This window comes from Suricata suricatta, chromosome 4, assembly GCF_006229205.1.
Source record: "Suricata suricatta isolate VVHF042 chromosome 4, meerkat_22Aug2017_6uvM2_HiC, whole genome shotgun sequence".
Lineage (NCBI taxonomy): Eukaryota > Metazoa > Chordata > Mammalia > Carnivora > Herpestidae > Suricata > Suricata suricatta.
The window spans coordinates 73,533,592-73,559,233 of record NC_043703.1 but is presented as its reverse complement, the minus strand read 5'-3'; the positions used below and the strand labels follow the sequence as shown (position 1 = coordinate 73,559,233).

Sequence of the window (25,642 nt, the reverse complement as noted above, 5' to 3'; positions counted from 1 at the left end):
ACACCTTCTCAAGTCCGTGAGCAGCTATTTCCATGAAGTGGCCGCCACTGGTCGTCCCGATGGCCGAGCCCGGGGCTCCACGTGGTGGCACAGTGGTTGAAGTGATAGCCAAGAGGGGTTAGCGCCTGGCAGTCACGGCGCTCGTGCCAGTTTGTGGGGTAACAGTGGGCACGCTGCTCACTGGGCATGCGAGAACATTGGGAGAGCCTGCGGAGAAAGGCCTGGTCGTTGCAGAAGGACCGATGCAGGCTGGGTGAGGGGGGCTCACCGGCTCAGGGCGAGAGTGCAGGTGTGGACAGGACGGCAGTGGTGCCTTAGTCAGGCCCCCGGGATTCGCACGTCGCTTCATTCTTGACCTCTCTGCAGCCTGGGGACACGTGTTACCAGCACGTGTAAGGAGGCCCCACGCTTAGTGGCAGAAATGAGATTCTAACTGCTACCTATGGACGTTCAAAGCCCCCATTCTTCCCATGGTGATGTACTGGGGACATAGTGAGCAGGTTTGATTAAGGAGTTTGAAAAATGGACACGCACAGCCCGGAACTTCCTGGGAAAAATCAAGACTGTTGAGGTTCCAACTTTGAAGAACTTGAAGTAAAACCACATTTGATTAATTGCCCTGAAATCTTGTGTGGATCCATAATCCTTATATGTAAATCCAAAACCTGAGAAGCTTTGAATTCCAAAAGATTTTCTGTATTTGGGGAGTTAGATTTGGCAGCAAAACCTAACCAGAATGGACGTGAGGCCGTTTATGGTCTTAGGAACCTCCTGTCCCACGTTTTGCTGTGGAAAATTGATGTGCTGGATTATAGGGTGTTGCTGCCCCGGACTCCTCTGGGGAAATCATGGCACACGGTGCATGTGTACATTTTAATACGATGTATAAAATTCGGAATTCTGAATTCAGAAACCTGGCCCCAAGGTTTCAGATGATCTTTTAAGGGACTAAGTCAGCCAGCTGTTGTGATGTCCTGAAGAATGAGAAACTTCTACCAGGAGGGGGAGCTATCACCCCACCGGACTGGCTTGTGGGAAACCCGTACCTGTTGAAAGGGCTTTTGCAGGGGGATAGAGATGGAGTGAGAGTGAGGTGGGGAGGAGGGAGAGCAGCACACATAATCTACATGTATGTATCGTATAGAGGGAAGGAGAGAGGGGTGTGTGTGTGTGTATCATATGCAGGGAGAGAAAGCGCTGGAAGGAGAGGAGGGACGGGGAGGTTTACAATTGGGGAGGCTGTTGTTTTGCTATTTTAATACTTTGTACCTCAGGTAAGAGCTTGTTTCTCTTCCTTTAGATGGGACAGGAACAGACATTTGGAATCCTTAACGTCCTGGAATTTTCTAGGTATGCTTCTCTTTCAGTGCACTTGGGATAAAGTACTTCCATATCTATTTAACAGCTTCCGCAGAGTGTCGGTAAGGTTGTATGATTAAATGTAGTACTTGCATATTAAATTTAGTAAATCTCCACAATCCCTCTCTTGTCTGGAATTTGTGATTTTCTTTAAAGAAAGTGAAGTAGGTCATATTCCTGTGTGTGTGTGTGTGTATGTGTTTTCCCCGAGGGAAATGTTGTGCTTCCATATCCTCCTCTTTCTTTGGATTTCCAGACTAGTTTGGCGTGTGTGACTGGGAGGCCTTATTTCTGTTGGTTTTTCCCGAGTCCCGTGAGGTCGCGGTTCGTGCTCTAAGCCCTGTCATGCCAGACCTGGGAAACTGACAAGCCAGGGCGGATCCGACCAGTCCCCCCCATCAGAGGCTTTGTCCGAGTTGGGCAGCTGTCCTGTGTATTCCGGCTCATTCTTCCCCAGGTGGTTTATCTGATTTTCAGACACAGGAATATTGGCTGATTAGTTGCTTCCCTAGATCATCTCTGGTTTGCCATTAAAAAACATCTTACTGTTTTGTGGCTTTCCTTCCTAACTCTGACTTGGTACTAGAGCAGAGTTCTTTTGCTACCTTGAGAGCATGCTTTCCCATAATTAAAATTTGGTTTTTTATTTAAAAATAATCTCTGTTAAGTGATTTCACACATTGTTTACTCTGTGTGCTTTATAAGCTGTTTGAAAAAGATCAATTTTTAACCGTCTTGTAGGAGATGCTTTCCAGTCCTAGTCTTTGGTTTTCGGACTGAAAACTTGAACTTCAGTGGGTCAAGAGCCCTTGGGGAAGAACGATGGTTGATAAAAGTCGCAGTTCATACAGGGAGTGGGGACAGTGTCCTCGTGTGTGGGGGTGAGGGACGCACTAACACTGCTCCGGACTTGCTGTGCCCGATCTCTTACTGGTGTCCTGGAAGCTGTGCGCTTTCGCGGCCGTGTTGACCGGGACCAGCAGTTCTTGGAGCGACAAGAAGGAGGAAAGGGTATTAGATCAAAGCAGGCGACTATGGGCAGGGACGTGAGGAGGTTTTAAAAACTCATGGGAGACTCTGAAGGAAAAAAAGATCATTTATAGTTATAGCGATGGTTCTATTTCTTTTTAGCAGACTCCTCTTTTTCCAAACGCCACTTAGTCCTAACAATACTGCTTTGCAGTACTTGGTGGCAGTCCTGCTTTACGCCTTCAGAAACTGAAATGCTGGGCAGAAAACCTTGCCTCGAGTACCTGGCTACTAGGTAGCCGAGGGGGAATTCAAATCCAGGCCAGAGTGCCTGGTTAGGAGGTGGGAATTTACACAGAGCTGGAGAGAGAATGTCCCGGAGTGTGAGGAGCTCCTAGTCCCCTGGAAATCAATCCCCTTACTGGGGTGGGCAGTCTGGGGCCCGCTGTGGTTGGGGTGGTTTCAGGAGGATGGGATGTTGTCTGCAAAAGGCACGGGGCAGGAGGTCTGGAGGGAGGGGTGTGGTGTCTTCCGGTGTGCCGGAGGCCGGGGTCAGCTGCGGAGGTGAGTGGAGGGCGGCAAGGCTTGCCACCTGTAGGCAATGGGGAGCCATGGGAGGCCCTGTGAGTGAGCCTGAATCGTGATGAGAGACAAGGGTAGGGGTGTCCACGTGGGCGTGAGGAGGGCAGCAATAAGGCACACCTCAGTGCTGAGTGAGGAGTGTTCTAGGAGCTTCCACTTGCCTTGTCTGGTTAAGAGAAGACACAACAAGGGGCTTTTTGGTTGAGCGGATTTATATAGAAGCTTTCACTCTGTTGCTTACTGGGCAGATTACGAACATTTTGAGCTGTAAAACAGAAACACTACAGAGTATTATCAGAAGCTAAATATTGTCAATAGCTATATTAGTGCGCTTCCATGGCAGGGAATAAATAGGTGTATCTCCATTATGTATAAATAAAAAGAGGGGGAGGTATGCAATTAAAGCCCGACTCTGAAGGAGAAGGTAAGGAAAACGGAGCTTCTCCATTTTTAGGACTTCCAGACCATGGTTTGATGTGTTTGGTGCTTAATCATAGGACATGGGTCCTACGATACAGACCAGCAATAACTTTGGTTTCTTTCTTCTTTTTTTTCTTCCTACTCTTACAGTGACAGAAAAAGAATGTCTGTAATTGTTCGAACTCCTTCAGGCCAACTGCGACTCTATTGTAAGGGGGCTGTAAGTACCGGCTAAGTGTCTCGTGTAGCAAGGTGCTCTTGGTGGCTACTTTGTGAGCCTGCTTCTCCCGACTGCTATTGTCCTCAGGCCTTGGTTGTTTGCCTGAGGCTGAAGGGCTCCTTCACATCGGCCAGGAAACGGACTTGGTGGTAAAAGCCCACTGAACGTGGTGGTGGTTCAGGCCAGCGTGGCAACCATGGGCCCCGAAAGGCTTCCTTTTGGCCAATAGTTGGTTTCAGAAATAGCACCTTGACATGTCACGCGAGATCCTTAAAGTGTGACTTCTGATTATAGTTTTATCACCATTGTGTTGTGACTTCAGGAAGATAGAATGGTTCATATTGACAGGTGATAATCTTTTAAGAACTCTGAGATTGTGTGTGTGTGTGTGTGTGTGTGTGTGTGTGTGTGTGTGTGTGTTCTCTACCAGCTACTCATAGTTGTTGTGCCTGGTGTTTTCATCACAGAGAGCTTTCCTGAGCTGTGTTCGTCAGTGTTGCGCAGCTGAACTGGGTTCAGTGCCAAGTGGGCTGTGCCCTCCCTGGCTGGAAGCTCCTGCGGTGTCAGGAAGCAGGGTGTATTTGAGCATTTTTGGATGCGTGTGGCACTCTTTCCACTTGGGCATAAAGGGATTATATACATTGGTATGTATTTTGCAAATCTGGGTAAATGCAGGGACCATCATATCCTTGATAATTCTCTTGACACTTACGGTTCTCCCCAAAACGTTTTCATCTGGGCACATGCATGCCCGGTTTATTTTCCAAAGCTCATGAGTGAATCTGGCCGAGAACCGTATTCCTACTTGCCCACTCAAGTATTTTCCTGCACACAGGTTAATTGTCTTTCAAACACAGCTAGGTTTAGAATGCTGACCGGAAGGTTCACTTACAGGTTTGCCAGTCACAGTGTTTCTCTGTTTTATAGGATAATGTCATTTTTGAGAGACTTTCAAAAGATTCAAAATACATGGAAGAAACACTGTGCCACCTGGAATATTTTGCCACGGAAGGTAAGTGCAATTTGGAAATGTTACTTTCAGCCATTGAAGTGGTCCTTTCGTGTGTTTGCAGTTGATGCTTGGGGGTGAGTGGACGTGGTCTGAATGGACATGTCCATTTCGTGCAGTACTTGGCTTGCTTCCTGGGAGTATCCTTCCCTGGTGCCTGCCCCTGCCCCAACCCTCCATGTTCTGTGCCTGTGGCAGTGACGGATGGGCACCAGCGTCCACACTGAGTTACCTGTAGGACCTCGCTCCCTCTTCACCAGAAGTACGAAGGGAGCAGGCAGGCCAGCTCACAATGTGGAGAGTCATTCTGTGGTTAACATTCCTGTTCTCCGAAAACCCGTGTCCTCCTCTTGTCATCCTTGGGACACTGGCTTATCTCTGACATGAAGAAGCAGTAATTCATTGAATCCATAGAGAGTAGGGAAGGAGTCCTCTGAAAGGCCTCAAGTAACACTGATGTCAGAAATTCCTGCAAGTGAGTATGATGAAAGTTGGATCCTTGCCTGGGCGCTGACTGCTGCTTTCTTGGCTTCGTGCACTCCTCCGGCTACGAGCGTGCGTGTGCCTGCGTGCGTGTGCATGTGTGTGTCTGCTCGAGAGCCTGGACCTTCCATGTGATAGCGTGTTGGGCTTTTCTGCCATCTTGAAATGTACCCCCTGCCGCCTCTATGTGCTGGGACCCGCCTGCGGCACACGGATGTACGGGTCACGCCCAGCTCCTGTCGTCTCTCTGCTGTAGGGAATCCACGTTCGCGGCTTCCTGCTGCTCATGGACTCTCCAGTTTATGCACGAGGTGGCTTAGAGTAAAATGCAGTAGACCTGTTTCTGTATTCCCTTTTTCGATGAGTGAAAGTTGAATTAGGGTAACCTCAAAAGCAGATAGTTTCTTTAATTTTTTTTTTGAGTATGCTGGTCTAAAATGGGGCCACATGATGCCACCTTGGAGGGAAGGGGTCCTGCTCGTTTCCATTGCTGGACACCCTGTGGCTGTTTTGCAGGCTTGAGGACTCTCTGTGTGGCTTACGCCGACCTCTCTGAGCAGGAGTATGAGGAGTGGCTGCAAGTCTATCAGGAAGCCAGCACCATCTTGAAAGACCGAGCTCAGCGGTTGGAAGAGTGCTACGAGATCATAGAGAAGGTGATTGCACATGATACACTTGTCACGTGTCCAGTGAGGGCTCTATCACATGTCACATAAAGTCTTTGGACAGGAATCCTTTTGCACTGTAGCAGAGAGAGAGAGAGAGAGAGAGAGAGAGAGAGAGAGAGAGAGAGAGAGGGGGGGGGGGGGGGGGGGGGGGGGGGGGGGGGGGGGGGGGGGGGGGGGGGGGGGGGGGGGGGGAGAGAGAGAGAATGTATCTTAAGCAGGCTCCCAGTGGAGCCTGGCACAGGGCTTGATCTCATGACCCTGAGATGGTGACCTGGGCTAAAAATCAAGAGTTGGACACTTAACTGGCTGAACCATACAGAGGCCCCTTAAACCATTAGCTTTTAATGATATCTTTCTTTGCTTTAAGAGACACTTAGGGTTTTTTTTCTTTTTTCTTTTCTAAAAGTTTATTTTGAGAGAGGTAGACAGAACAAGACAGGGAGTGAGTACACAAACAGGGAAGGGGCAGAAGAGAGAGAGAGACACACACACGGAGACAGAGAATCCCAAGCAGGCTCTGTGCTGTAAGCATGGACCCCGATCTGGGGATCGAAACCACAAGATCATGACCTGAGCCAAAGTCACATGCTCACCTAAGCCACCCAGGTCTCCCAAGAAACACTTAGATTTTATGGGCTACCTGAAAGATCGAACCGTCTTCGGCTAAGTGTTAACGGTATTTTAAGAAATATTAGGTCAAAGACAGTGTCAATGCTTTCTGGGTTTACCTAAGATTAGGCTTAATGAGCTTAGCTCCCCCTGTTGAGTTACATGAATCAGAGTTCATAGGCTGGTTGGCCATTGTTCATTCTGAGAATTTTCACATTTGTTCTAACAGTATCTCTTTGCCATTGTTGCTTTTATTGCCTACTTTGATTTTTGTTGTTGTTGCTGTTCTTAGTTCATCCCAAGGTGTCAGGTAGCTTTCTAGGTATTGGATTCCCTCAGATCTGGGAACTGGATTTCACCTTTGTCTATTTCATGTTAGCAACCACTGGCCCATCCATTTTCCAGTTTCCAGAAGTCTGAAGTCATTTGCTGTTTTCATTCCTTGTGTTTTTAAAAGTTACTCTTGGATCTTTTTTGTACCCTGTTTTGGCTTGAGTTTCATATTTATTTACTTGTGATTTAGTGGAATTTGGTAGTAGAACAGAATTCAAGTGTTATATTTGCTCTGATTCACTGGAAATAACCAAAATTACTTTAGAATCAGAAAACGATTAAATAGGGGCATCTGGGTATCCGGGTGGCTCAGTTAGGCATCTGACTTTTTGGTAAACATTTATTTATTTTTGAGAGACAGAATGGGAGTTGGGGAGGGACAGACCCAGAATCCGAAGGGCTGGGCTGTCAGCACAGAGCCCGATACGGGGTGATCGTGACCTGAGCTGGAGTCAGACACTCAACCAACTGAGCATCCGGCTCTTGATCTTAGTTCTGGTTCTGACCTCAGGAGTTCAGGTCCTGCATTGGGCTCCATTCCGGGCATGAAGTCTACTTAGAGAGAGAAACCATTAAGCAGATGATGTGCCCATGTGGCACCAGTGGCACCAAGTGCATGGTGGATGCTTTCCCCACAATCAGGTAATCAAGCCAAGGCTCCCTGTCATGGAGAGACTCAGGGGAGGTAGGTGAGTGGTTAATGGGCTCTCTGCGTAGGGGCTATGGAATCTGCCAGACCAGCCGGCAAGGTGCAGGCTGCTTGATGGGTCTCCACACCGACCCTCACTGTGAACTAACCCTTTGTGGGCCTGGAAGAAGTTTAACAGGGGCAGCACATCCTAGCTCTTCAATCTTAAAATAGTTGGGTATTTTTTTCTTTGGCTGTTACATTGTTGGCATCTGCTGTCTCTTAGCTTTCTATTGCCAGATGAGTGTTGTCATCTAGAATCAGTTTTGCTTCTGTGTTAACTGTCATACAGGATGTCCTTGGCCCATCAGTGGAGTGGGAGGGGAGGGCTCATGTACTGTGAGTATCCTCGGGATAACGTGCCTGCGTGCCTTACTGCTAGGTGACTTCTATTTTAACACGCCCGTGGACCAAGAAGTAAATGATGAATCCTGGGCGCCTCTGTGTTTTGAGGGATCTAACATTGCAAACAGCCTTGAAAGTCAGTACATCAGGTATCATTAATTCTTTGCAGACAAAGGCTTAATATAGAGGACATAAGAGAACTGTCGACATTTTGACTGCCTTTTTGGGCCAGTTTTGTCATTCCTGCTGCCCTTAAGTATGTACCAGTCTGTAATTGATGTTGTTTTTCAATCTAGAATTTACTGTTACTTGGAGCCACAGCCATAGAAGATCGCCTTCAGGCAGGCGTGCCGGAAACCATAGCAACGCTCCTCAAGGCAGAGATCAAAATATGGGTGTTGACGGGAGACAAACAAGAAACTGCAATTAATATAGGTAATTAATTTTAAAATTTGCTGCTGGTGGATTTGTACTGTTTGCAGAGCATCTTGTAGAAGTGCCTCGGGCTTCCTCAAAGGCACTGACAGATGATGTTTTAAGGCCACGGCAAGTTTTACCTAAATCAAAGGAAGATGCTCTTAGGGGCATCATCTGCCTGTAATAAACCTTGAACCAATGAGATCTCTCTGAAATCTAGAATTATATAGAATATAGAATCCAAGATTTGAAAACTTTTTATCACCTTCACAAAATTTTACTCTAGGGCTAACATCATGTTTTCACTGAGTTATTCATTTGTTTTAATTATTAATTTTTTGAGAGACAGAGACAGACCCCAAGTAGGGGAGGGGCAGAGAGAGAGAGAGGGAGACCCAGAATCTGCAGCAGGCTCCAGGCTCTGAGCTGTCAGCACAGAGCCTGATGCAGGGCTCGAACCCACAAACTGTGAGATCATGACCTGAGCCGAAGTCTGATGCTTAATAGACTGAGCCCCCAGGTGCCCCTCACTGAGTTTAATATGCATTACACTTTTAGATCATTATGACCCTGGGGTGATCTTACCAGCTGATGGATTTTCTAAGAGCGCTGTGTCTTTCTTTCCCTTCTCTGTCTGGGTTGGTGACCTCTTTGCTTGCTAAACATCCCAGAAAGGAAAACTGAAGAAAGGGAATTTTAAGTTCAAATAATTTCATTAATGTTAAAGAGGCACATTTCAAATTCGAAAGAAGTTGAAATGACTCATTTCAGGAGATCTCACTTTGATTGCTTAAGTTACTAGCAGCATCTGGTAGAACCAGCCCAGATGCACATGTAATCAAATGAGTGTGTGAGGAGCACGTGACTTAGTGTCTTCATGGAAACAGACTCTGTTACAGCTGTTTTCAGGAAGAAACCTACTGGGACATCCACGTTTAAGTTACTCTTGTCCTATTTGGAGTGGCCTCCTTGGAATCTTATCAACTGAATCCAGTGGTGGCCCTTTCCCTAAACCTTCTCTCTCTTTTTTTTTATTAAATTATTTTTAATATTTTATTTATTTTTGAGAGAGAGCGCATGCACAAGCGAGCGTGAGCATGAGCAGGGGAGGGTCAGAGAAAGAGAGGGAGACACAGAATCTGAAGCAGGCCCCAGGCTCTGAGCTTGCTGTCAGCACAGAGCCTGACACGGGGCTCAAACCCACGAACCACCAGATCATGACCTGAGCCGAAGCCGGACGCTCAACCGACTGAGCCACCCAGGTGCCCCTAAACCTCTATTGAATCAGCGCTCTCAGATAATCACAGCTGTAGTCAATACTTAACCTCTGAAGTGATTTTTTTTAAATAGACAAGAGTCATTTAATCATTTCTTATCAAGGTTGTGGCTAATCGAATGCAATTTGGGCCCCCACACCACTGAAGTTAAAGTCCCAAGTGAGTGATAGGTGATTCACAAACCATCTCTGAAGTTTCGGGTATATACATTGCCTGCTGATTCATGGTAGTTGCCTTGCAAAGGGATGTTTCTGGATGAAAGTAGGGTGCTGTTTCTATGCAGATTCCTCACTACAACTAGAAAGTAAAAGTCCCTTTGGTGATGTCAACATTTTGTAAAGTGAAGATAAACATGTGCTTTTGGTATAATGCCCCCACCTCTCTCTCTATATATGTTGTCCCTTCAGGTGTAATTTCCTATAAAATTTGGGTTAAAATATCTGCTCCTGATATGTGGCTCCTTTTCATAAAGGGCACATAAAGTTGACTGCTGCCCCCAAATACTGAACTTTAGGAGTGTGCTTTCTGCTGTCTTAAAGCAATATCAAAGAAGTAACTCCTGAGGTAAAGCTGCATTGCGGTGATAAGATCTGGAAAACAGAGTCTGAGTGTTCCTGCTGGACTAATGACCGTTGGACGCCCCTACCCCCAGATGGCTTCCTTAAGAGCTTTCTTGTGTTTGCTGCAGGAAGAGAGTGTGAGTGAGCTGCCTGGAAGAAGGCCACTGTCCATCTCATGGCCTCTCTGCCAGATCACTCTGTCCCAGAGCAGCACACACGCCCCTTTTCCTGCTTGGTCCTTTTGTTACATGAGGGCATATCAGGGTCTGGAGGAGTTGATGGTAAACACAAAGGAAAGCAAAGGCTTCAAGGTCAACCCAGAAAAAACACTGATGGATTATAATTCATAAAGGAAAAGTTTGACTTGAATGCAGTGTGGTTTCCTGAGGCTTATGAGATCATTGGAAACCTATCTGAAGGGTTTGTAAAAATCATGGTGATAGTATTTTGTGCTTTTTGGTCAAAGAATAGCAGCATTTGTAGTTTGGGTACCAGAAGCATTCATAGCCATTAGATATCTTAAAATTGACCTTGACTTAGCAAATCCTCCACAAGACCACAAGATGATGGTGCACCCTCTTCATATATAAGCTGATGACTTGGCCAAAGTCTTGTATTCTGGAGACTTTTTCTCCTCCCATTTTTTCTAGTGCATCAGAATTCAAACCTATCTTTGGTGTTATTAAGTATACATCCAGTGGCCAGGAGACTGATGTTCTTGGAAAGGGCTCTGACTGAGTTACTTTTTCACTCTGCATTCAGACCTGCCTGGTAGTCCTGGGTTGTGTTGGGTGGTGGCGAGGGATTAAATGTCACTTTCTGATTTAGGCTATCTGTTGAGCCTGCAAATTAGGCAGAGGGCTCAACGAAGTGTAGACATCCAGACGTTGTCCACACCAGACCACAGGTGACAGCTGCAAGCACACGAGGTTGTGCTCCAGACATAGCATGGATTGTATGCCTGTGTGCTCATTGCACATCCCTCATGGCCCCCGGAATCTGAGCCATTATTGCTCTGTCTTCCATAATACTGGAAATCCTGTACATTTTAGTGCACCCAGGGTGCGTTTCCGGGTACCCAGAGGATATTTGGGAAGAAGATCAAGTGTCTAGAGTTCTACTTCTTTGTGGAGGAAAGACAAGAGAGCAAAGTAATGGAATGTCTGCTGAGTGCCTTCAGAACACAGTCTTTGGTCTTTATATTTGAACGGTCTTCTGGCTCAAAGGGTAAGCTCGGCATTTATGAAAGTTATGTTAGATTTAATGACCAAGCTAGTATGAGGTCTCAGGGCCCCTCAGTTCTGGTGCAGGGCTCATTTTACACAGATTCACATAGCTTTCATAAATCTGTTCTCTGAAATTTGAAGACTGAGGGAGAAGGGTACCATATATCATCCATTCCAAGAGGCACGTTGTTGTCATAAGGCCATGTGCTGAAATTGGGATGTCTTAGGATTGTTGACTCTTCACAGTTTGGTAACATTTCCTCAGTGGTATGTAGAGTAAGCGTTCACCTTTAGAGATGATGGTAGGGTTTTGGGCTAGTAGCTCTCTTCAACATTTATCTGTCGTACTTGAAGAAATATTTCTAAAATGTAACTTTTAGGTCATCCTTGGACATATTTAGCCAAATTAAGTTCCAGGATACTCATGTCTCTTAGGAGCCAATGAGTACTATGTGGGCAGTCCTCGTGCCTGTGGGTTTTAGGTAGTTGGGAGCTGGCACGATGCCAGAATCCTACTGCTCCAGGCTTGAATTTATGCTAACTAGCTGCATTCCAAGGAGTTGGCAATTTTCTTTTTTAGCTTAAAAATTTGGCATCTGTTAGTCTAAAGTGAAATTTCAGATGGAGCCTTTGTGAATTGTGTCATTTCCTTATTACCACTGGATAGAACATCTATTAAGTAGATGTGAAGTCCTCAGAATTTATAATTTTTTTTTCTAATGGAGGTAGGATGAGTGACAACAAAATCCTAGTGTGTATTCCATTCTAAAGCCATTAAGTGGGAAAGAGCGTTCGCTGTAAACCATTCCAAAGTTGTGATCCCCTGCCCTACTCCCCCCATTTTTTACTCAACATTTAATGCTTTTCAGCATTTCTTACAGTTTTAGAAGTTTAATTTTTAAAAGCGAGGAAATAGGGTGCCTGCTTATCCTATTAGGGCCCATTGAAAGGAAGGCTGGTTTCTGTTTTCAGTGAAGCTGCGTGTTGTTTGGTGGTGGTCTGAGTCTGAGCGTTGTTTTTCACAAAAAAGTCGGATACGTTATTTCTTGATTACCTGCAGCTGGCATTGTTGCCAGATGTTCTGCCACAGGCTCGGGGGACTTGCATTCCCTAATTGGGGTGCAAGTTAATTCTGAGACAAAACAGAGTGAACTAGATGATGAGAAAGGACTAATGGCACAGCAGAGACATTAAGTGGACCAGTGTTAACAATAGTTGACTGAGTGAACATTGGCTATACTGTTCCAAATACCATGCTGACTCATTTATATTCATTCTATATTTGATACCTCTGAGACAACCATCATCTCCTTTTGAAAGATAGAGCTGAGGCACAGAAGTACCAAGCAATGTAGCCTAGGTCCCAGAGGTGGGAGGTTGCTGAAAATCTGAGCATGTACCTGTGATATTTGATATTCACTTCCCGGAAGGAAGAATCCCTGAGTCAAAAGACGAGGGAAGGCTCTGTGGATGAGATAGGTTTCAAACTGGAGCCTTCGAGGGTTTATTTTTTTTTTTAATTTTTTTTAATGTTTTATTTATTTTTGATACAGAGACAGAGCATGAGAGGGGGAGGGGCAGAGAGAGAAGGAGACACAGAACCAGAAGCAGGCTCCAGGCTCTGAGCTAGCTGTCTGCACAGAGCCTGACGCGGGGCTCGAACCCACAAACATGAGATCTGACCTGAGCCGAAGCCGGCCGCTCAACCGACTGAGCCATCCAGGTGCCCCTCGAAGGTTTAAAAAAAGATAAAAGGCTGAGCGCAGAATTGGTCAGGATGGCCGGGTTTGGTGGCAGGAGGGGTTTATGAGGCAAGGCTGAGGTCCTCTGCTTTTCTGTGTAGTGGAGTTTTCCTGAGAAGGATCTGGAGGGAAAGGTGCCCAGGTGTGTGGTTCTGGGGATACTGATCTTTGCTCCCCAGTTCTCTGGATGACAAAGGACTCTGTACTGAGCCTCTTTGACCCCATCTGGGATAGATTAAGAACATCATCTTTCATCATCCCTTCCTGATGTTGGGCTGTTTCATACATTTATACTCAAATATTGATCAGATTCTCTCTAAAAATATTTAGTTCCAACAGCACACTTACTGAGGGTTTGGAACCACGCTGAATCCCAGTGATGGGTAGCTTGGTGAGTCGAAGCCTAAGATCCATGGTTAGGAAGGATAAAGTGTTCCCGACCCTTCCAGAAATGTCTCCAAAGAAGTCTGGATTTAGGTATCTTTGACGATGTCAGTTGATCTCAAAGAGAGAGACCGATTGCAGAATGTGAGAGATTTGGTTTGGTGATACTTTCTTGCATGGATGATTATTTTCTTAAAATGAAGCCCTGCTCTAAGTACCAGAGAGTCTGAAATATTTTGATTTCTTTGGATGTTGATTACACTCAGGTAGTAGAAAGACTAAACACTTCTGCAGCGTGCTGTTAATTTCAGCTGCAGTAGAGAGTGAAATCCCAGAGGTTCTCTTGGTGATTTTTATGGTCGTTTTGTTGGATTGCAAGATTAAAGAACTAGACCTCAGTTTACTAGTGTGGATTGACATTTCATACCTGGCTCCTCTCCAGGAGCTGATCTCATTTTATCCACAAACATTAGAAATCAAGCACACCAAACTGGGATTGACATAATTTAATTTGCCACATTAGCTAAGTCACAATTAACTGCGTTAAACTTCCATGTTCTGTCTAGTGCAGGTGTTTTGTGTGATAATTCTCTAAGCAGAATCTCACTTCGTTTTCTGAATTAAAAAAGTGTTTCCAGAAGCCTTAGTTTTGTATATTTAAATTCACAGAAGTGTTGGTCACTTTATTTATTGCCCTCTTCCCTGCAATGGCTTGAAAAGTATTTAAGAGTTTTTCCATAATCTCTTTGTGCAGCTTCAGTTGTCAAACAGCATTTTGCATAAACTGAAAAATATAAAATAAAGCAGCAAGCTAGGGCTTAAAAATTACAGCTCGCTTCTGCAGCTGTTGTTCAAATCAAAATCTACCAGCAAATCCTTTTGCATTAGTTATACTAAATTTTTAACAGTCTCTGTTGCATGAAGTTACCAGAACTCTCTGGGGACATAAAGAAGGAGTAAGTCTACCATAGTGGGAAATAATTAAAGTTGCAACATCACCTTTTGTAAATGAAAATAAAGTGTAGACCTCCCTTCTGGACCTAATCTAAGAATCAGTAGTAAAGAAGAATACATTTGTAAAATTTTAATGGTAAACACAGACTCTACTTATGTCAGTTCTATCAGGAAGGACTGTGAAAGGCATTCTGGGAAAGTCTAATTTTTATTTGCCACTATTGTTAAATACAGACTTGAACAAGTTTGAGAATGTGAAGAAAATTGTTTCATCTTTCCCCCCCCTCCCCCCCCCCCCTTTTTTTTTTTTTGGTCTTTTAAGTTAAACAGGCACTTGGCCATGTGTTATTATGATTTTAAATTCTTCAGTTTGTTTCAGTTTTTAAAATGATGCGTAGTGGTTTTAACAAGTGAAATAATCTCATTCCCTTGAGGTAACCATTGTTAATGGTCTGGTATCTTTATGGTATTTCTTTTAAAAATATTTGGATTAAAAGTCGTAAGCTTGTGCTCTAAAACTCATGTTCTAAGGTGATCTGTGGAATATTCTTCAGAAATGACAGTTGTTAGTGAAGGATATACTTTGTACATTCCAAAGGAAACAAATATTTATTGCCTTTTTCCTAAAAAGAAAAAAAAAGTCTTTTCCTGGTCTTAATTTTTGTGTGTCTTAAGGTCTGTTTGGTGCCTTTTAATAGGGTTTCCTCAACCTGAAAGAAAGCCCCGCTGAATAGAATTGTCACATAAATGCAGTAGTTCTGGGACTGGCCCGTTAGTTAAATGCTTGTCTCCTTTTCCAGTTACATACAACATCTGTAGGAATGGATGTTTTAGCCCATCTGTGGAGAAGAATCCAGGCTTCTCTTTGTTTTAGGAATAGCTCTGGTGAAGCCCCTTCCTTGCAGTTGTCACCCAGGTACTTGCTTGAAGATTGTAATTCTTGGTGGTGGTGATTGTTTCCTGTCTCTGTAATCATTAATCCTTTATCTTCAGGTGCTGAAGAAAAAAAAACTTGCTGTGAGGGCCAATTTTCTAGGTGGGAGGAGTCTTTTCCTACCTCTTTTCAAAGAGGTACATTATTGACTTGAAGCTTGGGGAAAAGCGCCAACTCTCAAGGGGCGCTGGAGGGGGGGGGATAGCTTGAAAGAGGAGGCTCCTGACAGACTTCCGGGTCTTAGGATCTGCTGAGCTGTCTCCTTCCCACGGTGCCTGGATTTCAGGCAGCCGGGCTCTCATCCTGGTCTGTGGAGTCACTGAGCGTCTCCAGATGTTTGGAAGTGGACTGCAAAGCCTGAGTAGGAAAGTGGTTCAGAGAAAATACGTTCACCTCCTAGGAGCAAAAGTTGAAGAGTATCTTGCTTAACCTATAGAGCTAACTATTTAAAATTAGGATGGAAATTACTGACAGGGATCAGTATTGGAATACATACTTTTTTGTTCCAAAGGAATTTTCTTTATTAAAGTCTGGTTTAATTCTTGAAATGTGGGTTGCTTTGAACTTGGGGTAGGAAGAGGGATTCCCCGGTTGTGTGCTACAATTCCTTTTAAACCTGACATGAGAATTACCTACTTTTTCCAAACAAATGAGGGATCTTGATAGGTAGACTCTTTTATGCTGATTTGCAAGCACTGTTAGCTTCCTAACGTGTTGTTTTTTTAACGATAATCCAAAGCTTATCCTGGTGTTCTCCAAAGAAGAGGAAGAATCCATGGAAAATCGACAAAAACATATTTTAGCCATTAATTATGGAAACCTACCCAACCAGTTCTACTGAAGTGGTCTGCAAGAATTGAAATATGCTTATAAAGAACGCACTTTTCCTGCTCTTCACACTTGTCCAATTCTTCTTTAATATTCAACAGGCTTAAAATGGTGATAAGGGAGACCCAAGAAGGGATGATGAATTTTCTCAGCTATTGAAAAGTGATAAGTTCATGGAAGGATTGAAAAACTCACTAATGCTGCTTCTTGCTCTTACATTAGGATATTCCTGCCGACTGGTGTCCCAGAACATGGCCCTCATCCTATTGAAGGAGGATTCTCTGGATGTAAGTCATTTTTCAAACCTTGTATTTGTTTATTACTGCATTAAACTCTTCATATATTTGTTTCTACCATAACTGATAAGGGTGTTTTTTTTTTTTTTACTAAAAAATATAAAGCTACTCTGTAGTTCGTTATTTATGAACAGATGTCATAAATTCTTTAGACACCAAAAGAGCAAATTTGGAACACTGCTTAAAGGTACTCGCCTGCGGTCATCTAGAATTGTGCATTTAAAGTGTTGATGGGACCTGTTATGACTGATGTTAAGTGGGGATGGTTCACCCCAGAGTTACTCAGGAGACTTGTAGGATTTTCTTTTTAGCACAAACCTTAACATAAGGATAGTATTCAAGTGTCCGGAGTTGTTTGAATTTATATAGGAATAGGCTACGTATGCACTTAATTCCCCCACATTCCAATGTCACTAGCTCATGCAGAATTGAACAGCATGGCTCTCTGATGATGAGAGACCTGTACCCCCCTGGGCGTGGCCTAAAGCCTCTGATGAGACCAGGATGGGAACTGATGTGAAGGCAGCCAGTGACCTGGGAAGTGGTTTGATACGAAGATAACAGCTGAACAATGAAATTCCATTTGTCAGAACTTCTGACAAGGGCTTGTTACTGCCTGGAACCCAGGGCCACCATTCAGGCAGTATATTTAAAGCCCATTTTAGGAGCAGATGACAGGGTTTGTGAAAAGGAGGAGCTATGGTTCAGAGATGTTTATAGTAGCAGACCAGGGAGGCCATGAATCCTGCCGCGAAGGCCAACACACACTCTGCCTCTTCAGGACTCCAAAGGCAGGAGGCAGGTGGTGAGTCTTGGTACCTGTAGGATGATGGCTGGGAGCGTCAGGATCGCTCTCTGTGTGCCTCTTACCCTCATTCGTGTCACTGCCTGCACGAAGCCCAAACCTCCCCGGTCAACCCTCCTCTCCTGGACCCTAATTCTCCGGCTCTGGGAGAGTGAGGAACCTCCCTTCTACCCAAGTGTTGGCTTCTCCTGAGAACCCCCATCCAACTTGCCTTTATTCTTCTCTATAGAACTTTTCATCACTAGAAATAATACATATTATCATTAATATGGATAATAAAAATCTGTAGATTATGATGAAACACACATAGAATTTGCCATCATAGGTGTTAAGCATAGAGTGCAGTGGCATTCAGAGTGTTTCCTGTTGTACAGCCATCACCGTTTATCTCCAGATCTCTCTTCATCTTACAAAAATTAAACTCTGACCCCTTAAGACAACGATGCCTCACTTCCTCCCCAGTGAGCCCCTGGCAGTCACCATTCTGCTTTCTGTCTCTATGAATTTGACTACTCTGGTATGTCATATAAGTGGAATCATACTGTATTTGTCTTTTTGTGCCTGGCTTATTTCACTTAGCCTAATGTCCTCAATTCATCTATTTTATAGCCCGTGTCAGATTTTCCATCTTTTGTGACTGGATAATATTCTGTTATACATATGGATCACGTATGGTTTATCCATTTATTTGTCAATGGAAACTTGGGTTGATTCTACCTTTTGGCTATTGTGAATACTGCTTCTATGAACAGGAATGTACAGATACCTCTTAAAGACCCTTCAGATATTTTGAGCCTATGCTCAGAGCTGGAATTGCTGGATCATATGTTAGCTTTGCGTTTGACTTTCTGAGGAAGTACTTTGCTGTTTCTACAGCAGCTGCTCCATTAACCATTCCAGCCAGCAGTGAATGAGGGTTCCGGTGCCTCCACATCCTCACCAACATTCGTTATTTTGCGTGTGTGTGGTGGTTTTTGGTTTTTGTTTTGTAGTAGCCATCTTGATGGGTATGAATTGGTATCTCACTGTGATTTTGATTTGATTTCCCTAAAGGATTAGTGACATCAAACATCTCATCATGTGCTTATTGGCCATTTGTAGATCTTCTTTGGAGAAATGTGTATTCAGTCCTTTGCCCCTTTGAAAAATTGGGTTGTTTGGTTTTTTGTTTTTGTGAAACATGTTGTATTTGGTCTCTCTCCTTCTAGTCCCTTAAAATGTAAAACTATAAGGTTCATAGAGCACAAAGTCTGATTTAAAAAAAAAAAACTGGGCCTGTTGAAGGCAGTGCTTTTCCCAACTAGGTCCTCTGTAATGTTGGAATGACTGGGCAACCTCTCATTTTCCAGTCACCAGCTAGAATTTCTGTTTAAAAGGTCATGCCCATGACAGAGTGGCTAGAGGAGACATGGTGGGCTGCATATAAGGTGTCTCTAGGAGGGAATCAAAACTGAGGGGAACAGCATGGTGGTAGAAAGGAGAGTAGAGAGCTAGTGTGGAGAAGTGTCTAGAACCCATGGAGGAGCCCAAATGGCCTGTGGGAACAGCCAGATGTCTGCGCTGTGAGCTCCCTTGTTTGCTGATGAGCTTCTAGTTGCAAGGCACCCACGATCTTAAACTAACCCTATTATGTGATGGTAACTCAGAAGTGAGCCCATGTTTTCCTTCCATGCCAGGTGTTCTCTGGAACCCAAGAGATGAACTTTGACTCTACCTGGCACTATAAGGTGCTAAGTACAAATTGAGAACTTTTTTTTTAATGTTTCTTTTTTGAGAGAGAGAGAAAGAGCACTTGAATGGGGGGGTGCATAGGCCAGGAAGGGTGGGTAGAGACAGAGGGTCCAAAGCAGGTTCCACACTGACAGTAGAGAGCCAGATGAGGGGCCTCAAACTCATGAACTGTGACATCCCGACCTGAGCCAGTCAGATGCTCAACCAGCCAAGCCACCCAGGCGTCCCCAGATTGGGACTTTTGGTTGACCTAGATCAGGGAGCAGTTTATTGAGCCAAACAGAATTTGTGGGATGTGACTGGATGCCCACGGTAACCTGTTAAGAATTCTTCCGAACCAGTGTTGAACCTCCTGTTTCAGGGTAATGACCTTCACGTACTCAGTATCCGCTGAACGGAGGCATGCTTTCTATGTGCTTTCTTTGTTCTGTACTCAAAGCCAAGGGGAATTCCCTCTTTTTGAGTATTTGATTAGAGTCCTTCTTCTCTTTTCCCTTCTCCCTCGTTCTTTAGTTGGGTTGAAGGCATTCCTATCCTCAAATATTTCATAGGTTGGTGTGGGACACAAGTCCTAGGGACATAAATTAGGTATATAGCAGTTGAGCTTTTTAGGTTGCAGTGCTCTGAGAATGAAGCAGACCAGAGAGGAACGAAGGAAATGGCCCAAGAATTAGGAGCCTTGGACCTAGATTCCCTTACTTCGCCTCACACGTAAGTGGGAAGGGAATAAGGGGGCTTACCTCAAAGACCCAGATCTGGCATCCATCACTTTCACTTGAGCAATAAATATGTCCAGGGTAGAACTCCAAATGCTTATAAATGATTAGGATTTATCTCTCTGTTTGGAGTTTGTCAGCTGTTGCCAAAATAACATCTAAGCTCTGTAATACAGATGAGATTAGGGGTCTTTGAAATAGGGGTTGGGGGGTGATGGATGATGTGTACCCCAGAGGAGTTCTAGATGATGATGTGTTAGGATGCCAGAAGAAAATGTGATTTTTTTTTGTTTTGTTTTAAAATAAAGTGCTGTGACATCTGCTTTATTGATAATAACCTGTAGGTGGTACTGGCACACCTGATCCTATTCTAGGTGTACTGGTTAGAAACGGGTCTGGGAGGAGGGAGGCATGGAGTGCAAGGAAGAAGTGTGGACACTGGGACCATCCCTCTTTGGTTTGCAAAATATTGCCCTTTGTGTGTACTGCTTAAATGGATTTGGAGACCATGTTTGGTTTTGGAAAAACTGACGTTCACAAGATATGGGCTTACATGGATCCCTGTTTAAAAAGAAAAGAATTGGGGTGTCTGGGTGGCTCAGTCTGTTAAGCATCCGACTTCGGCTCAGGTCATGATCTCATAGTTCATGGGTTCAAGCCCTGCGTCGGGGTCTGTGCTGACAGCTCAGAGCCTAGAGCCTGCTTCGGATTCTGTGTCTCCCTCTCTCTCTCTGCCCCTCCCCTGATCATACTATCTCTGTCTCTCAAAAATAAATAAATATTAAAAACATATTAAAAAAAAAGAATTGAGAGTAACATGAGTGTTACAGAAGTCACACCAATATGACATTGCAGGACGTGTGTGCTAATTCAGGCTTTTCTTCAGCTACTGGATGAGTTAAGTCTCTTATCAGATCTCCCAAGTTAAACACATTTCAGAATTCCAGAAGGCTATTGTCATTAATCATGAATCTTTTCAAAAAACTTATATGGTATCTTGAAATGGTAGCTGTGGTGATACGAAACTCTCAGAACTCATGAGACTTTAAAAACTGAGAATGAGGAGTAGGAGAATAAAATGGTACAATTTTATTAGCAGTTTATGAAAACACGTAATATTCAAGTTACTCTCTAAAATTTCACAAAAGCCATCGACTGATAACATCCTTTGATATTTGACAAGAAATGCCAAGCCTTGTGTGGGGCATTTGTTTCTCCTGCAGTGATACAGATAAAATAACATGGCAACAATTAAAATGAAGATGCATGGAAGACCTACAGAAAATCTTACTAGGGTTTTCTAAGAAACAAGTAATTGAGCAAAGTATGCAATGTAGGAGATATGTTCCATATTTGGGTGGAGGTGTAGCTGTTTCTAAAATGGGTTAACTTATGACAGACACACAAAATATTATTTTTGATGGGCCATCAAAGGAAAGATGTATTGGCAGGGATATATTTTGAGCAAAATATGAATTCTTTAACACAAGTTTTATGAACTGAGTATGTATAACCACTGATGGGATGGCCACTTAGGAATGAAAATGGAATCATGTAAAACTCACTAGTGACCTTAGTGGTGGAGACTGTGTTCCCTGTGGCTGGATGTGACTCTGAGATTTAAGTCTGCTTGGTGGAATGTTGAGCAGAAGTAAGATGGGAAATTTCTGCATTACCCATTGAAAAGGAAATCCCTTGCCCTGGTTTCTCAGTTCTTTGTATTTTGTTGGCTGCAAGTGGCCGTCGCTGGAGTCTCTTTGGAAGTGACTGTATTGAAAAACCTCCATATTGAGCAAGGCAGAGTTGCCTCACTACTTTAGGTCCCCGGATGACTTAGAAGAGCAGAATCTGCAGAATTCCCCTGGGGGTGTGTGTATGTGAGAAAAAGCTATAGTTTGTATCCCTAGGGCTACCTAGTTTTTCCACCATTTGTGGAAAATACTATTATTTCCACATAGAATTACCTTGACACTTCTATTGTAAATTGATGGATCATATTTGTGACTCTATTTTTAGACCATCTAGTGTATTCCATTTATGTATATATCTCTCTTTATGTCCAGTTTCTCATTGTCTTATTTATAGAGTCTTTGTAGCAAGTCTTGAATCCTCCAATTTTTTTTCCAAGATTGTTTTGTTTATTCTAGGACCATTTCTGCACATAATTGAAAATCAGGTTGTTTTTTAAAATTTTTTCTTTTAATGTTTATTTATTTTTGAGAGAGAGACACACACACACAGAGTGTGAGTGGGGGAGGGTCAGAGAGATAGGGAGACACAGAATCTGAGCTGTCAGCACAGAGCCTGATGTGGGGTTCGAACCTATGAACCATGAGATCATGACCTGAGCTAAGTCGGCCGCTTAACTGACTGAGCCACACAGGCGCCTCGAGAATCAGGTTGTTGACTCCCATAAAAACCTTGTGGGATTTTTATGGAGGTTGCATTGAATATATAGAAAAATTGGGGGCAATTTTGACATTTTAATGGTATTGAGATTTCTAACACACCAACGTGGTATGTCTCTTATTAGGTCTTCTTTAATTTCTCTCAGCAGTATTTTTCTTAATTTTTTTTAATGTTTTTTATTTATTTTTGAGAGAAAGACAGCATGAGCAGGGGAGGGTCAGAGAGAGAGGGAAATACAGAATCAGAAGCAGGCTCCAGGCTCTGAGCTAGCCGTCAGCACAGAGCCTGATGTGGGGCTCGAACCAATGAACCATGAGATCATGACCTGAGCCGAAGCCGGACACTTAACCGACTGAGCCACCCAGGCGCCCCTCTCAGCAGTATTTTGTAGGTTTTAATATATAGGACTTGCACACATCAAATATTGTGGCTTGTTTTCTAGCTGTAATGTAAGAACCATTTGGCTCTTCTAGCTCTTACATCTTGATGTTTTCCTTTAGATCCTTTAATATATTTATGATTTATAAAATACATCTTCTGGTAATTCCATTTCTTTGTCAGTTCTGGGTCTATTTGCTAATTTTCTTTTCATTATAGGTCACAGTTTTCCGTCATTTATTGTATGCTGTTTATTAATATTTTATTTGGTATCTGGATTCTGTCATTTTTCTTTAAAGAGTATGGAGTCTGGGTGGGTGGTCACTTGTTCATCTATAGTAGCCTATGCTCTAGAACTACTTAGCTTTACTACCAAGATGAGACTTTGAGACAGCCACGTAGCACTCTAAGTATTCACGGTAGTTTCTCTCCGATGGATGGTTCGAACTTAAATATCTCCCAGTCTTGTAAGAGAGCTGGGAACTGTTCACCTTATAGGCCTGATAGTTGTTCTTTATCCATCCATCCATCCATTCATCCATCCATCCATCCATCCATCCATCCATCCATCCATCATCTAATTAATGACATAATTTTAAAAATGTATATATATTTTTTTAGGTATAGGTTTTGGCCAAATACGATACACACACGCATAACTTAGTGTTTGGTCAGAGACACAAGGGAACGCTGATAGATTTCTCCAGTTCTTTCTGTGCGTAGTTTCTCTTCAGTATGTTACTTTGCAAATTCCAGTGACCTAGTATTTCCTAGCTGTACCTCCAATCAGAAAGCCTCAGCTTCCTGGTTTATCTCTTTCACTTCATTTCTTTCAAAGATCATAGTCCTGAGTTGCCTGTTGTCCACTGTCTGAAAACAGATGTTTCATGTCTTTGTTTCCAGTTTTCTGGTTGTTTACAAGTTTGGTGTTTCCATTACTTTCTGGTGCCCAGAGACAGAGTTTGACAAATCTCACTTCTGCCTCTCTCAGGTTGTCTTTGATAAGTACTAATTTCAAGTTGAAAGGACTGCACCACTGGGAGTTTTCTTTTGTAACAATCTGTTGCTCCCAGAGCTTGGCCGGTTGTCTCTGATTTTGAGAACTTGAGGGTAATAGCTTGTTCAGGAGAAAAGCAGTGTCGATATGACCTCTGGTTTCAGGGAAGAAGCGGGAGAATGGCTGGGAAAGCAAAGACAGACCATCATTGGTGATGATTTAAATAACTGTTTTCATATTCCTCATCATGGACAACTAGCACTCCCCCCCCCTCCCCTCCCCCCCGTGATAAGATCATCACCACTGCCTTGAAACCCAAGCAGGTGAAATAATGAATCTGTTTCCCATCTTTGGACTGTTTCTTAGAACCACTTCTGATACCAAATACAGGGATTGTCAGGATCCAGTGTGGGAAATACTGACAGTCAGATCTGACCAGAAGATACATAACCCACGGATTATTTGAACAGAGTGATTTAATGAAAAAATTGTGAATTAATCATGGAGTTGCTAACTAGATAACTGAAAGTGTAAGAAGAGAACTCTGGGGCAAATAAGAACCCTCGGGGAAAAAATCTGAGCCCACACTGTTTTTGCAAATAAAGTTTTATTGAACATTCCCATTTATTTACACATTGCCCATGCCTGCTTTCATACTATGGTGGTAGAGTTGGTGAGTTAGAGACTAAGTTGGTGACTTGTGGCACACAAATCCTAGAATATTCACTATCTTGTCCTTTTTTAGAACAGTTTGCTTGCTCTAAGGTACCTTGTAGTGGCAACTGAGGGAAGCAGGTACTGCTCATAGGGCTGAGGGAACAAAGGGGAAAATATTGGACTTATTAATACTTTTAAACATCAAAGAGGGGGTTCTTAAAGCGGATACTGGGGTCTCGGAAGAGTGGGAGATGGCCACCTGGTCCAGAGTGTCTGCATTTGGGGTAGAAGATAATGAAGATAGTTCTGCAGGTGTTGGAGAAATATGAAAACTGGATTCGTCTTCTGCTATTGGAAGGAACTGAGCTGCCAGGGTGAAGATGCAACTTGCAAGGGAATTCCAAGGGGACCGGAAACCCAAAGGAGACTGATGGGAAGGAGCAAGTTCCTTTTCCAACCACAGCTTCTCTCCTCCATCTATTGCGCCACCTACTGGCAGAGTCTAGCGCAGAGCCCTCTGGCCAATCTGGAGTATGGTTTATAGAGTTCCAGTTTCAGGGTCACAAACTAAATGCAGAAAGGTAGTTTTGAGGCAAAGTGTTGTTAACTCAGTGACTGGCCCAGAAACTAATTACAAGTATGAGGAAAGTTAAACTGGGTAAATTAGATGCCTGCAAAATTACTGGAAAACCTGAAGGAGAAGTCTGTGTGTCCTAGGCAGGTTTCCAGTTCCTGCACCTGCACGTTTATTCTCAAGGTCAGGGCCCTGTCGTTGCTATCCCAGAAGACCTGAGGAAGTCACTGCTGATCTTCCGGCTTCCCTACATCTGTGAAGCTGGCACTAGGTGGCGGAATGAGGAACACGTCCTCTGCAGGCAAAGGAATAGCTGTCTTCTTTCTGTCTTCTAAGTCTTAGGCAAATGCATCTTGTCAATAGGATCCACCCTGGATTCTGCTAATTCGGGAGTCTGGGAAATGCCGTTTGTAGATATATGGTCCTTGCAGTATAGAGAAGAACGTGGAGGAGAATGGAAATAGGCGGCAAGAATCCATCAGTAAACTACCTAGCACTGGCTAGTTCATAGGCAAGAAGTGGGGATCAGGAGCACACAGAGTGTGGCTGATTTTATGAAAAGCCTTTCACATACAGTAGATTTTCTACTTTGTAATGACCTGGAGAGTCACCATGAACATTTTGTGGACCACTCAGAGTCTGTTTTGTTTCTGTTGTTCTCATGACAAAGAATGTAAGAGTTGTCGGACTTAAGGTGTTGACGGATAGAGCAGTGGTTAAGGAAGTGGGCTCCAGAATGCTTGGCTGGATTCAAATCCTGTTGTCTATGCTTAGCAAAGTCTTTGACCCATGGTGAATTCTGCTAGTTGGTCACAGTCACTATTTTCTATTTTTCTTTTACAAGAGCCCCCTTTTCTAATTTGATCTTTTATCTAATGACAGGTGACTCCATGTTAAGTTACTTAAAATACGTTGGATATGTGTAAGCACATTCACATATTCATACCCACAGGCATACTGTCATTATATATTGCTTCAAGATGAAGATGAGATGCCATTCTTTTTTTATGGCTGATTAATATCCCTCTGCGTGCATGCCTGTGCATGCATGGATGTACCATATTTTCCTGAT

The 25,642-nt window shown here is 43.6% G+C and overlaps 1 protein-coding gene across 1 annotated transcript in view; it reads left to right on the top strand.

The window, feature by feature from the left end:
* The window catches only part of ATP8A2 (ATPase phospholipid transporting 8A2), a 504,492-nt gene that overhangs the window by 113,409 nt on the left and 365,441 nt on the right, over positions 1 to 25,642 (top strand). Inside the window, exons 20-25 of the mRNA XM_029938484.1 lie at positions 1,301 to 1,350; positions 3,481 to 3,550; positions 4,478 to 4,562; positions 5,559 to 5,698; positions 7,982 to 8,120; positions 16,230 to 16,294. Coding sequence (XP_029794344.1) covers positions 1,301 to 1,350; positions 3,481 to 3,550; positions 4,478 to 4,562; positions 5,559 to 5,698; positions 7,982 to 8,120; positions 16,230 to 16,294 — 549 coding nt within the window. The remainder of the gene's footprint in view (positions 1 to 1,300; positions 1,351 to 3,480; positions 3,551 to 4,477; positions 4,563 to 5,558; positions 5,699 to 7,981; positions 8,121 to 16,229; positions 16,295 to 25,642) is intronic.